Raw genomic sequence first — 14,619 nt, 5'->3', positions numbered from 1 at the left:
AACAGCTGGATGTTTCTCCGTAATACCTAATGACACCACTTTGGGGGATGTTGATTATGTCTACCCAAAGAAAGCTTCCTGTCTGTCTTCCTAAAGTATTTTCCACTAAAATTTGGCATTCTTGATAGAATTTCTTTTCTAACATAGAAATGGGATTAAAAATTTAATAAAAAAATAAAAGAGATGGTGACTAACAAGTTATGCCCCTTCTATAAGAGTGCTGAAAATAAAAGACTAAAAAATGGTCACGGATGCACTGCAGAGATACCTGCTGGGTAACTAGCAGTACAGAGAACAGCACAATGTGAGAGCTTTCCAGACACAATTTTCTTTCCCTAGGAAGTTCTCACAGATCTTAGGCGGGAAGGTCTCAGGTTAAGGAAAAGAGGCTGTCAGGACTCTCAAATGCCCACCAGAGGCCTATCCCTCCACACCCACCTCGTCATCGCTGTTAGACGTCTCTGAGTCTGAGGAGGCAGCAGGCTGACTCACGGGCGGCTCCTTCTCTTCAGAGTCACTTCGCTTCCGCTTTGCCAGGGACAAGAGTTCCTGAGAGGGCAAAGTAGCCGCATGAGTTTTGTTTACAGAGAAAATACATCCAAAAATACTACAATGCTCACCTTCCCTAAATCTCTTCTACCTCTTTGTGGTTGCAATAAAAAAAATACCGTCATGGGAACTTTAATCACATGAACAGTCAGACTGCTACACTTCTAAGTACTAAAGAAATGTTTTCAAAATCTGTCCTGGGAATTCCCTGGTGGTCCAGTGGTTAAGACTCTGCACTTTTACTGCCAAGGGCCTGGGTTCAATCACTGGTGGGGGAACTAGGATCCTACAAGCCAGAAAGCACAGAAAAAAAAACAAAAAACAAATCTGTTCCCTCAATGGGAGGTGTATGTCTGAAATGGAAAATGACTAGAAAACTGAACTGTAGGCTACCCCCATATGTGTTACTTGCTCAGTCGTGTCCAATTCTTTGCAACCCCACAGACTGTAGCCTGCCAGGCTCCTCTGTTCATGGGATTCTCCAGGCAAGAATACTGGAGTGGGTTGCCATTTACTTCTCCAGGGGATCTTCCTAACCCAGCGATCGAACCCAGGTCTCCCCCATTGCAAGCAGATTCTTTACCATCTGAGCCACCAGGGAAGCCCCAGGCTACCCCCAAATTTCCTCTATAAGTTATAGGAGTACTGATTCTCAGGACCATGTCTACAAAGGTAATCTGCTCCCTTTCCTTAGTGGTATAGCCAATACTCTGAGCATCTTCTTCCTATATATATAATTCATGGTAAAACTGGCATCTGTGGTGCTGTTTGGAATAAGCTAACAAACTGTAAGTTTCTGAAAGTGAAAGTCACTCAGTCGTATCCGACTCTTTGTGACCCCATGGACTGTAGCCTGCCAGGCTCTTCTGTCCATGGAATTCTCCAGGCCAGAATGCTGGAGATCTTCCCAACCCAAGGACCGAACCCAGGATGCCTGCATTGCAGGTAGATTCTTTATTGTTTGAGCCACCAGGGAAGCCCAATAAGTTTCTGAGGTAGTTTTCTGAATGCTTAAACCAGGGAGGGAAAAGTATATTTCTGGTGCTTAACCCAGGGTCAAGCAGGAAGGATGCTGACCATTACATGAGAATCCTAATTTGACAACCCAAATATTTCCATTTGCCATCTCTGCCTTGTCCTGGTGATTTAAGAGATTAAAGGGGAAGAGATATGCCATTTAGTAAGTTGCGGCTACAACCAGGATTTGCTCTTTCACATGGTTCCCCTCTCCTGTTAGTTCTCCCCAACTCAGTCCACTCAAAAACACAGCAAAAGGATACTTGCTCTGGTTCTTGCTCTTGGATAATATCAATACCAGCCCCAAATTATATTGCACTTACCAGATGTCAGGTACTTTTCTAAGCATCTAACATGTAATCTTCACAATGCCTTAAGGTAAGTATCATCATCACCCCCATTTAAAGATAAAAAAAATTAAGCAGTAGGAAAGGTTAAGTAATTTACCCAAGATAATACAGTGAGTGTATGATAGAGTCAGGATTGACACCAGGACAGATAAAATCCTAGTTCCTATTTCAATCATGGTTTACATTTTCCCCTTGTGCCAAAAAAAGAGAAAAATACAACTAATAAATACTAGGAGCATTATTCCTTGATGATGATGGTGCTATACAACTAAAGATTAAGTGCCGACAAAATTTTTAAAGACTGCTATAAAATATCTGTTTTCCTCTTCCAGTCTCTTTCTATTTTAGGAGTATACCCTCCTTGGCCAGAATGAGAAAATGACCTTCTCAGATTAACAGCTGACATGATCTCGTCTTCATAAGCAGTCATGAAACGTTACTCTTCTCATTTCCTTAGACAGAGCTGGCATACTAACTTCCTGAAAAGGCTTCAGATCATAAGAACACTCTCCTTTTTCATACCAAAATGGTAACTCCTACTGACCAAATACGAATTGCAACAATATTTGTGTGCTTACAGTCTTTTAAAAACAAGTATGTAATTTACATATACTGTGTTTTATCCTTCCTTATGGACAGTTCTATGAGTTTGACAAATATAGCTGAACTACTCCTGTGAACCAGATATAGGACAGTCCCATCATGCCCTCCAAATTTTGCTGTAATTTGCACTGGTCAACAGGAGTCATTACTTTCGTATGAAAAAGTAGAGCATGTATGATCTTCAGCCTTTTCAGGAAGTTAGTGCTCTTCATCTCCCTCCCTCCATCCCCTGGCAATCACACACCTGTTTTCTGTCCCTATACATCTGCCTATCATAAAATATCATATAAATGGAATCATGTAGCATGTAGTCTTTTGAATCCGTTTGTTTTTTTTTTTTAGAATAATGCATTTAAGATTCATCCATGTTGCCGGGAGAGAAATAGGCAGTTTGTTTCTTTTTATTGTTAAGTAATATTCCATTGTATGGATACACCACACTTTATCCATCTGCTAGTTGAAAAACATCTGGATTGTTTACAGCTTGGGGCAATTATTGGTTCATGTACAGGTTTTCATGTAAATACTAGTTTTTATTTCACTTGGATAAATGCCAAGGAGTGGTATTGCTGGGTTATATGGTAATTTGTGTATGGCCTTTACTATTATCTTTTTTCCACATTACCTTCATGCAAATTTATAAAAATTGGAAAGATTTATTAGTAATTTTTTCCTGACCCTTTGAGGTTCACAAATGCAACAGAATTCTGTTTTATAATAATACCAACTCATTATAACACGGATTTGGATATGCTGGCAATCAAATTCCTCCCTGAAACACAGACTATTACAAGCAGTAGATATCCATTAACAGTTACTGTAACTAAAGTGTTAAGATGTTAATATTGTCTTCCTGTTAAAGAGATTCCACATGATATTAAAAACCTAAGACAACTAATAAGAACTGTTGTAAGTTATCTGTATAGCCCAGAGAACTCTTCTCAAAACTCTGTAATTGACCTATACGGGGAAAAAAAAAGAGTGAACATATGTATTACTGATTCACTTTGCTGTACACCTGAAATTAACACAACATTGTAAATCAAATATACCCCAATAAAAATTTAACAGTAAATAAAATAAAAGATAAAAACCTAGCAAATGGCTCTTCATTAGTGGACAACTGCATCTGACAGGCACAGTCCTTCTTCTACAGCATTAAATACCGTATTAACAACAGTACAGAGACAGCAAAGACCTTAAAAAGTGTGAAAGATACTCCTTCTACAAGCTGGGAACTGTATATGAAGTTACTGGGGAACTCATGGCAAGGCTACTCTTCACAGTTAAGTCCTTTATATTCTGAGGGCTCATAAGTCAGCTGAACACACTACTGTGAGACAGAAAGGTCTTGCCAATACCGCACACACGAAGAGATAGATTTGTTACCTGTAGGAGTGGATTTATCTAACACCAATACTCACAAAAGCCAGTTTAAAAACTGATTCATGCATGGGGATAGATCCACCTGCAGCTCTCTCTTGCCAGGCCCACTTCACTGTGCCACACTGGTTGAGATGATGTTGGTTCTCTCACCATCCTCTCTCTATTTCATCACAGCTAGTGAAAATCTCTTTTCTCGGCATTCCTCTAGGATGCCATGGCAGTGTAGGGTGCCAGCATGGTTTATCAAATTGAAGCCGAACTAAAGATCTGCTGAGAGTAATGCAATGCCCCACACACCGCAGGTAAGGCTGTGCAGGATGCCACATCTGGCTTCCAGAGGAGTTTCATTAACACTGCTTGATATTTAACACTAAACTAGATGGCCAAAACTCAGACCCTAACAAAGCAAGCCTAACTACACTAAGGTAATATTTATTAAAATAGTATTATTTTGGCTAAAATTAGAATTTTAATCCATCAATATGTCAAGATTCATAAACCTGAGGGTTGAATTCCCCCACCCCATCATTCACAATGCGCTTTTTGTGATGCCATGTTGGGATCAACTTGTAATAAAGCAATTTAGCTTCCCCTTACTCAAAGGAAATTAACAAACCTCCCATGATCACATGAAAGTGGGATACATATTCTGTACCCCAGGTAAGGAGAATAAAAGCCCATATGGATAAACCTCAGAGGTTTGTTTTTTAAAAAATAGTTAATTAGCATGTATTTTTCACTTATTCATTCCACAAATACAACTGATATAAGTGATTACTGCCAATTAGGGTGACCAGACATCTTGGTTTGCTCAGGACTGTCCTGGTTTTAGCACTGAAAGTCCTGAATTCTGGGAAACTCAGTTCCTGGCAAGCCGGGACAGATATTAATAGTTCCCCTGCTATCAGCACCTACTATATACCAAGTTCTGAGTAGACAGTCATGAAGATACATAATCCTTTGATCTCACAGAACTGAAAACCAAGTGAGGGGTATATGAATAACTGATTCACTTTGCTGTTCACTTGAAACTAACACAATATTATAAATCAATTATACTCCAATAAAATTTTTAAAATAAATAAATAAAATCAAGTGAGGGAGAGAGACAACAATTAGGTAAAGAAACAATTATATCTAGTAATAAGTGCTGAGAAGGTGGTTATCAAGTGGATGGAACACCTATCTGCAATAGGGTGATTGCTTCTTTGAGGCAATGGTATTTAGGCTGAGACTAGAAACCTGGCGAGAGGAACCAGGGATGCAGCAGTCTTCTGGACATAAGTCTACAGAGAGAATAGATAAGGCCCTGAAACTGGCAACAGCTTGGCTTAACCAAAGAACTGAAAGGGAACCAGTGTGACTAGAGCTTCTTAGGCAAGGGGTGGGGGGGGGTGATGGAATGAGGCAAGTTAGAGGTGAGAAGAAACCACATCATTTTCAGGTTTATAAAGCAGGATCAGGAGAACAAATTTTATTGGAAGGCAGTGGGAAGCCTTCATCAAATGATTTTAACCTAGGGAAGTAAGCATCCCCTGAGAGGGTTTTTAAAAGAGCACTCTGACTAACAGGAATAGACTAGAGGGCCAGGGAAGAAGTACAGAGGGGTCCACAGCAGGGTAATCAGAGTGGATGGTGGCCTGGACAGCCTAAGTAGCCATAGGGACAGAGGGAAGTGGGAGGACTTGAGAGATGCTGAGTAAAGAGTAGTAATTCACAGAGGTGTAAATCTGAGATTAATTCCTATTTTCTCTTTCATATCAAAATTGTTGATAGAAGAACATCATTCCAACAGTGGACACAGGTTATTTTTAAAGACTAAGGAACACAGCCACTGTGTACATACATGTCTGTGGGATACATGTATCCCATACATGTATCTGTACATACATGTATGTCCCATTCTCTTTTGCTAGAACTGTTTCAACAAGCATGCACTATTTTTGTAATTAAAAAACAAAAGAAAACAAACCAAACCAATGAACAAACACAAAAACCCTTCAGAATAAGTAATTCCAAAGTGACAGTATAACATTCTTTTACATATCGCATGACTGGAGCTAAATGTGGTAACTTCTTCCAATTACCAGCAAAGTGATTATAGTTATAGATAAAATACTGTGCTATATAAATGTCCACACTGCCACAGAATTGATAAAATAAAATCACCTTTCAACACAATCAAAATAAAAAGTACATAAAAATCTTTTAAAAATTCTATTACTGTTCAGTTCAGTTGCTCAGTTGTATCCAACTCTTTGCGACCCCATGAATTGCAGCACGCCAGGCCTCCCTGTCCATCACCAACTCCCAGAGTTCACTCAGACTCACGTCCATCAAGTCAGTGATGCCATCCAGCCATCTCATCCTCTGTCGTCCCCTTCTCCTCCTGCCCCCAATCCCTCCCAGCATCAGAGTCTTTTCATATGAGTCAACTCTTCGCATGAGGTGGCCAAAGTACTGGAGTTTCAGCTTCAGCATCATTCCTTCCAAAGAAATCCCAGGGCCGATCTCCTTCAGAATGGACTAGTTGGATCTCCTTGCAGTCCAAGGGACTCTCAAGAGTCTTCTCCAGCACCACAGTTCAAAAGCATCAATTCTTTGGCGCTCAGCTTTCTTCACAGTTCAACTCTCATATCCATACATGACCACAGGAAAAACCATAGCCTGGACTAGACGGAACTTTGTTGGCAAAGTAATGTCTCTGCTTTTGAATATGCTATCTAGGTTGCTCATAACTTTTCTTCTAAGGAGTAAGCGTCTTTTAATTTCATGGCTGCAATCACCATCTGCAATGATTTTGGAGCCCCCAAAAATAAAGTCTGACACTGTTTCCACTGTTTCCCCATCTATTTCCCATGAAGTGATGGGACCGGATGCCATGATCTTCGTTTTCTGAATGTTGAGTTTTAAGCCAACTTTTTCACTCTCCACTTTCACTTTCATCAAGAGGCTTTTGAGTTCCTCTTCACTTTCTGCCATAAGGGTGGTGTCATCTGCATATCTGAGGTTATTGATATTTCTCCCGGCAATCTTGATTCCAGCTTGTGCTTCCTCCAGCCCAGCGTTTCTCATGATGTACTCTGCATATAAGTTAAATAAGCAGGGTGACAATATACAGCCTTGACGAACTCCTTTTCCTATTTGGAACCAGTCTGTTGTTCCATGTCCAGTTCTAACTGTTGCTTCCTGACCTGCATACAAATTTCTCAAGAGGCAGGTGAGGTGGTCTGGTATTCCCATCTCTTTCAGAATTTTCCACAGTTTATTGTGATTCACACAGTCAAAGGCTTTGGCATAGTCAATAAAGCAGAAATCGATGTTTTTCTGGAACTCTCTTGTTTTTTCCACGATCCAGCGGATGTTGGCAATTTGGTCTCTGGTTCCTCTGCCTTTTCTAAAACCAGCTTGAAGAACTGGAAGTTCACGGATCACGTATTGCTGAAGCCTGGCTTGGAGAATTTTGAGCATTACTTTGCTAGCGTGTGAGATGAATCCAATTGTGCGGTAGTTTGAGCACTCTTTGGCACTGCCTTTCTTTGTCTTTTCTTTCTTTGACTCTGGGTCAGGCAGACATTATTTTCAACTACCTACAATGTTTCCACTTGAGAGTCTCATAAGACAATTTTAATCTCTACACATCTAAGACTCAACATATACTCTTCATCTCTAAACCTGATCTTCCTCCATGGTTCCCTACCTCATGCCAGAACATCCTCTTCCTCACCCCCAGCATCCAATCAATCATCAAACTCACAGTTTCATAGCATGAATATTATGTCCTATTGAATCCACTTTCTGCCATGTCTATAACTACACTGGTGCAAGTCAGGCATTCATTCAACAAATATTGACAAGGTACATGCAGCAGGCCAGACACTGTTCTAGATGCAGGGACACTCCACTGCCCTCTCGGAGTTTCCATTCTAGTGGAACTTACCCTCTCCACCATCTCTCACCTGGACTCCTCTATCTGCCACCTAACTGGTGTCCCTTCTCTAGATTACTCTCCACATGTCTGGGAAAACTTTTCATAATACAAAGAGGAACACCTCTTCCAGCTTAAAATCCTCCACTGGTTTCTCATTACCCTCAGAACAGAGTTCACAGTCCTGAATATTGCTGACCTGATCCTGCCAGTGGCTTAAAACTTCTTTTCAACCTCAGCCCACAGAGAGATAAATTATACCTTATGAAACAATATCTATATGAAACATACTTATGTTTACTAAGTCCGACATACAATTATTTTTTCTATTTGATTCAATTTTGTTTTTATTTTTAATACTGGTTGTGATCCACTAAACTGGTTTTTCCATTTTCAAAGGATCGGAAGAGACTACTTTTGCAGCTTCACTTGGACCACTCTCTCTCCAACTAGTGATGTCGTAGTCACTCTGCTTCTTTCAGTTTCATGAGGGTGGTAGGTCCTTCCTGCCTCAACGGTTTTGTACATTTTGGTCCCTCAACCATGAACACTCACATGTTGCTGTACTCTTCAGTCACCTATCTTCTTGTCCCTAACCCATATTCCAGGTCTCAGCTTAAATGTCACTCCCATCAGGCTAGCACTGGGTCCCAGGTCACAGTGTCACAGCATCTCAGTTCTTCCTTCCTAAGATGTAACACAAATCTAAGGAAATGACTCTCTGAGCAATTTCAGCACCTATCCCTCCCTCCATGCTCCCCTACTCCCAGCTCCTGGAAGGTGGAAATTGCTTCCGTTTTGTCCATCCAATAGCCTTATTGTCTAGCACTGTCTAACACATTTGTTGAAAGATTAAAAAAAAAAAAAAAAAAGAAAAACAATCTTTCCTTTTGGGGAACTTATGAAGGGAGCAAATAAGTACACCAAGAGAGGGGTGCTGAAAGACAGGTTTTCAATTTTTCCTAAAAGCCTGTTATGGCTCCCACTGGACTCAACCTTCCCTGCACTATTTCTAAAGGAAAGTCAAGTGAAACTGGCAGATGAGTTGCATCAGGTGAGATGCAACACCATGACACAAATTTAAAAACTACAAAAGTTAACACTGACACTTCTCACAACTTAGACTTCAAACTGCTCTGACTCATGAAAATAGACTTTAGGGACTTCTCTAGCAGTCCAATGGCTAAGATTCCGTGCTCACAATGCAGGGGGCCTGGGTTTGATTCCTGGTCAGAGAACTGGATCCCACATGCTGTAACTAAGAGTTCACATGCAGCAACTAAGAGTTTGCCTGCCTCAATGAACACTGACGATCCCATGTGCTACAACTAAGACCTGGCACTGACAAAAAAAAAAAAAACTATATTAATAAGAAGCACAACTTCTAAATTTCCCAACTTTTATGTGAAAGATTTGTGGAAGGATACTTTATAAGAATGATATTTTAAACACATAATGTCTAAAAATAATTCCTACAAAATACTTAGGGGCCAATTAAAAAAAGAGTTTAATTTATGGCTACTTCAAGTAGCATGAGCAAAGAGGACAGGATAACACAATTACCGTCATTTTAAATAAGGATGAAAACTGCAAAATAACTGCATGTAGCTTTTCTTTTTTCCTTGAAAAAGGCAGAGTAAAGTTCTTGTTATAAACACTGAGTTGTACTGACTTGAATAGACAACTTCTGATTCCTTTCTTGTCTTGGATGCTTTTCATACTACAGGATCCACTGCATAAATATTATTCCAAAAGAGTGACACATTATCTCCATAGAGGTACATGGTGGGGTAAAAAAGCCTAGATTTGCCTCAAATTGTGTTATTTTTTTCCAAGAAGCACCAAAAGCAATAACTCCATGATTTGCAATTCTAAGATGTTGAAAAAAAAGTGTGGCCAACATAAAAAATAAGGTCACTATCAGGTCAGATGTTAAAATGAATCCTTCAAAGGTCTGAGTTTTTAAAACCTTTGAAAGTTAAAACAAATTTCAAAGAACTCCCAATTCAGTTACTACATACCTCTTCCCACCAAGAAGAAAGGGAAAAAATAAACAGGCCTCAAAAAAAGCATCCCAACAATTCAAACGGCTTCAGAGATTAGAAAAACCAGCTGCTTTGCCACCTTAAACATCTCTGTTAAGTTCCTTTGGTTATATGTGCACACACACTATGGCTGAGACAGGAAGCTATTTCTCTCCCAAACTACTTACAGTGTCTTATGAAAAAGATTAACTTGCATACAGACAGTGGTCTCAGTGTTTAACACAAATAAGTACCTGGACTATAACTGGTAAAATGCTGTATTTTACCTCAGAGGATACAGTTCCCTGAGTCTTCTGATTCAGTAGGTCTGGGATGGGAGCCCCTGCAAAGCACATCTGAAATAAGCAACCCAAGCAGTTTCATACATACATGTTCTTTCTCTCACCACCAGGAAAAACCAGTGTAGAAGGCTGACCTGCCTCACCTTCAGTAAAGACTAATTTGGAGGTAATATTTCTGACATAATGGCTTAGATTCCCACTTGGAAAACTCATAGACAAAGGATCTCCTTACTAACTGTGCTCCATTCTCACACTTGACACTCAGATTTGTCATGGTTTGTTCTTTTCCACAAGGCCTGCTCGTTAGACAGCAAATACGATGTTATACCCCACCAATGAAGACCAAGAAATAGATGGAGTAGACCAAGGTATCTTGGTGAGATAAGGCCCAGAAGGCATTAACTTTGTTCTGAGGATTCCTAAAGACTGCAAAACCAGGCTGACTTTGAACTTCTGCTCAAGATCTCTGAGAAAACTTCTGGAGAGCATAGAACTTTTTGATTCCTCTGAAAGCCTGGCACAGGGCTGAATAGAAAGAAGGCACTGATGCCTGTTAGGATGCACAGGAAATGGGGATTTTGATCTGATTCCCATCTGATAAAAAGAATGCCAATGAGTTGAAAAGGAGAAGGTGAAATTGCTGTTAAAATGTATTAGGTATTACTTACAAATTTTATGATAATTTCTTTTTACAAATAGATAAAGTTGGGTTTAAAGTTGTAATCCCTTCAGTTGCCACTTTGAAAAAAGTGGATAAGGAAAAATCTTATCCTTTTGTGGATAAGGAAAAATCTTTCTGCTACAAAAGGAAGCTCTCTACTCATTTTATTTGTGAGACTTCTGTGGAAAATAATCAAAGACAGAATAATTTACAGCTTAGTTCATTTATCATCAGAACAGATGTCTTAAGAGTGCTTTACCAAGGAAGCCCCCCAAATCATCTTTTAAACTGATGTATCAAATCCCTCTATTCAATATACTGTACAAACATGCATTCAAGTAACACAGAACATGGCTATGAAACATCATTTTGCAATATGAAAAACAGAATAGTTGGTATATGGAAAGAGCATAGGCCTTGCAGTCATACAGATTTGGGTTCAAATTCTACTACCAAGTTATGTGAATCTAGGTAAGTTATATCTTCAAGCTCCATTTTTCTTATATCTAAAATGGGGAAAATGGTACCTACTTTATCAGAATTTGAAAACCTGACAATGTAAATAAAGCACTTAATTGAAGTGACTGGATGGCTCAGCAGATAAAGAAACCACCTGTGATGCAGGAGACACAGGAGATGAGGGTCTGATACCTGGGTCAGGAAGATCCCCTCGAGAAGTAAATGGAAACCCATTCCAGTATTCTTGCCTGAAAAATCCCACGAACAGAGGAGGTTAATGGACTACAGTATGTGCTCAGTCGCTTAGTCGTGTTTGACTCTTTGTGACCTCAAGGACTGCAGCCTGCAGAACTCCTCTGTCTATGGGATTCTCCAGGCAAGAATACTGGAGAGGGTTGCCATTTCCTTCTCCAGGGCTACAGTATCCTTCTACAGGTCTCAAAGAGTCGGACATCACTGAGCGACTAAGCACACACAGCATATCGGTGACTAGTTCACCCCAGTGTGTTAGTCGCTCAGTCGTGTCTGACTCTTCGTGACCCTATGGACTGGAACCTGCCAGACTCCTCTGTCCATGGGGTTTTCCAGGCAAGAATATTGGAGTGGGTTGCCACTTCTTTCTCCAGGGGATCTTCCTGATCCATGGAAGTTCACCCCAGGCCCTATGTAAATGGTAACTGATGTTATCATCAGAAATACCTACATTTTTAAATTAGGAAATAGTTGTTTTTTAAGTTCTAATCCTAAGTGCCAGTCTAAACTTATCAACCAAACTTTTACAGTCAAGACAATATTTTTACATATTTCAGGAGTCTTTCTGTGAACATTTTCACCTTACCTTTCACTTTCTATCCCATAACAAGGTTTCTAGCCCTCTGATACTTCTCCACAGGCCTCACTACTTCCTCATCTCCTACCTCCATACTACCATTTTCAAAAGAGCCCTCTTTTCTTCAACACCTTTCCAGTCCCTTTTTCTCAAAGTCCTCCCCTTTCATGCCCTAATATTTAAGTCCTGAGACCTCTGACCTAATACAGAGGACTCCCAAGAAGCCATTTGTAGAAAAGCTTTAGTTTTCAGGTGCTTGTACCAATTAATTCTTACAAATACTCAATCCTTTGTAATAACCCAATCAGATACACAAGGCTGATGTTTTATCTAGACTTTACAGTTATGGCCAAAGATACATAGCTAGAAAACAGCACAGCCTAGAACTCAAAAATTTCAGATTCTTAGTTCAGTACTCTATTCAACTTACAGAACTACTACCTCTTGCACATCCTTTCTATATATAATTTGTTCACTAAACATGGGGGAAAACTCTTTTTGAATCTTCTGCTATCACTGGAACACTGCTACAAAGGACAGCTTTCTCCCTATAGTATCTTCCAGAGTATATAAACAGTTCAAGCAACCCCAAGACAGTGAGACCTAAAGTTAGTTTCAATGGCTCCTGAACATCTTTCAAGTAGAAAGAATTCTGGGATGCTGCATGAAAAGGGCCTTCATGCCGCCCTAGATATTTCTCCATTTATGCCCACTTTCCTCCTCCCAAGAGCTTTCCTGGGTCTGACATCTCAATGGGGACCCTTAACAAACACAAAACACTCTAGCTGCCAAGGATTCGTGTCCACAGCTAAGTATTCTTCGCCAAGCGCGGAGAGGTTCCTCTCCACTCTGTTCACACCCTCGTCTGAAAAACTTCATCTTCCACAGCCTGAACCTTCTCGGCCTCCCTCTCCCGCCCCCCACCCCCCGCACCGCCCCCAAAACCTTCCAATTGCCCGGGTTGGCGAGCGATACTTTCTATCTCTCCGTGCCCGGATCCCCTGGCCTGCTGCCTGCCGCCCCGATCTGGCTGTGGCAGACCAAGGATTCCTCCAGTTTCCCCAGTCCGAGGCCCACCAGCCTGGCCCCTGCCCCGCCTCCCCGCCCAAGGCGCCAAGTCCTCCGGGCTCCGTCTCCAGGCCCCGGCCAGACTCCAAGGGCCGCGGGCACTGCGGGGAGGACAGAGGGGGCGGCAGCGGCGTTCAGGACACGAGGCAGGCCGGGCGCTCCAGCCAGGAGGCCCGGGGCCCGACAGGCTCCCGACTCCCGTGGCCGGGACTCAGCCCTCCCGCTCCGCTGGCCCGCGCCTCCGCGGCCTGTCCTAACCTGATCCAGGTTCTCGTCGCTGCCGCTGTCCTCCGTGTCTGAGTCAATCACGACGCGGCCTTTCCGCTTCTTTACCATCGTGGTCCCCCGGCTCCCACGCCGGACGCCGCCCGGACTCCCCTCTTGCCCGCCTGCCAGTGGGACCGCCACTGCCGCCGTCGCCGCCGCCGCCGCTGCTGCTGTTCGACCCACACAAAGGCGACCGCGCATGCGCGCTCCGCTCCGCCCCTGGCCCCGCCCCCCGCTCGTCGCACGCCGTTCGCCGGCGCCCAGAGCCCCGCCCCTCCCCGCCCCCGACGCAGCGTGGGGGGCGGGGACACCCGGCTGGGTTCCGGGCGGTGAACTACGGTCTTGTGCCCAGCACCCGCAGCTGGAAGTTTTGGGTGTGTCTCTGCTGTGGGGCCGAAGCTTCATGTGCTGCCTACTTGTTTTGGACTGGAGCCGCAAGCATCTGGGTCTGCTCTAAGGAGCCTTTCCACTTTGCGACACTGATGGAGTCTCGAGGGCACCGTTAGGGCCGCCCGCCTGAAAGACAAATCGTCTGGACCACCCTGAGGGCACCTGTTGTGGAACGAAGCCTGCCTACCTGGGCTGTGCGAGTGACAACTAATCTGGGACCTGAAGGATTCATCTGATTTACCCAAAAAAAAGAGTAGAGGGAAGGGTATTCCAAGCAGAGAACCGTTTGGTCAAAGACATAGCGATAATAGAAAAAGTTGGGTTCAGGAAACTGAAACAGTTGTTCATTATGGCCGAACAGAGGGCATGGTGTGTGGGGATGAGACTGTGGAGGTACGCAGCGGCCAAATCATTCAGATCCTAATACACTATATTAGGAAGTTTTAAAATCTTTTGTATTGAAAGATTCTAAACTGTAGAACGACATTATCAGATTTGTGTTTTTAAAAAATTACTCTGGCAGCAGTGTAGCGAGTGAATAAAAAAGGAAGGAGACTAAGGCAGGAAAACCACATAGGCTGTTGAAGGCATTTTGGCAAAAGATGATAATGCTCTGAACTAAGGAAAGTGAAAGTCGCTGAGCCGTGTCCTACTCTTTGCGACCCCATACACTATACATATATGAAATTCTCCAGACCAGAGTACTGTAGTGGGTAGCGGTTCCTTTTCCAGGGGGATCTTCCCAACCCAGGGATTGAATGCAGGTCTCCTGTATCGCATGCAGAT

At 42.3% G+C, this 14,619-nt stretch overlaps 1 protein-coding gene across 1 annotated transcript in view; it reads right to left on the bottom strand.

Moving 5' to 3' along the window:
- RTF1 (RTF1 homolog, Paf1/RNA polymerase II complex component) overlaps positions 1-13,863 on the bottom strand; it is a 46,448-nt gene extending 32,585 nt beyond the window's left edge. The window contains exons 1-2 of the mRNA XM_061430871.1: positions 13,435-13,863; positions 439-549 (exon numbers count right to left, since the gene is read on the bottom strand). Coding sequence (XP_061286855.1) covers positions 439-549; positions 13,435-13,848 — 525 coding nt within the window. The 5' untranslated portion in view covers positions 13,849-13,863. The remainder of the gene's footprint in view (positions 1-438; positions 550-13,434) is intronic.
- Between the last annotated feature and the right edge of the window lie 756 nt (positions 13,864-14,619).

This window comes from Bos javanicus, chromosome 10 (assembly GCF_032452875.1).
Source record: "Bos javanicus breed banteng chromosome 10, ARS-OSU_banteng_1.0, whole genome shotgun sequence".
Lineage (NCBI taxonomy): Eukaryota > Metazoa > Chordata > Mammalia > Artiodactyla > Bovidae > Bos > Bos javanicus.
The sequence above is the reverse complement of the archived record's forward strand: the minus strand, read 5'-3'. Positions and strand labels throughout refer to the sequence as shown.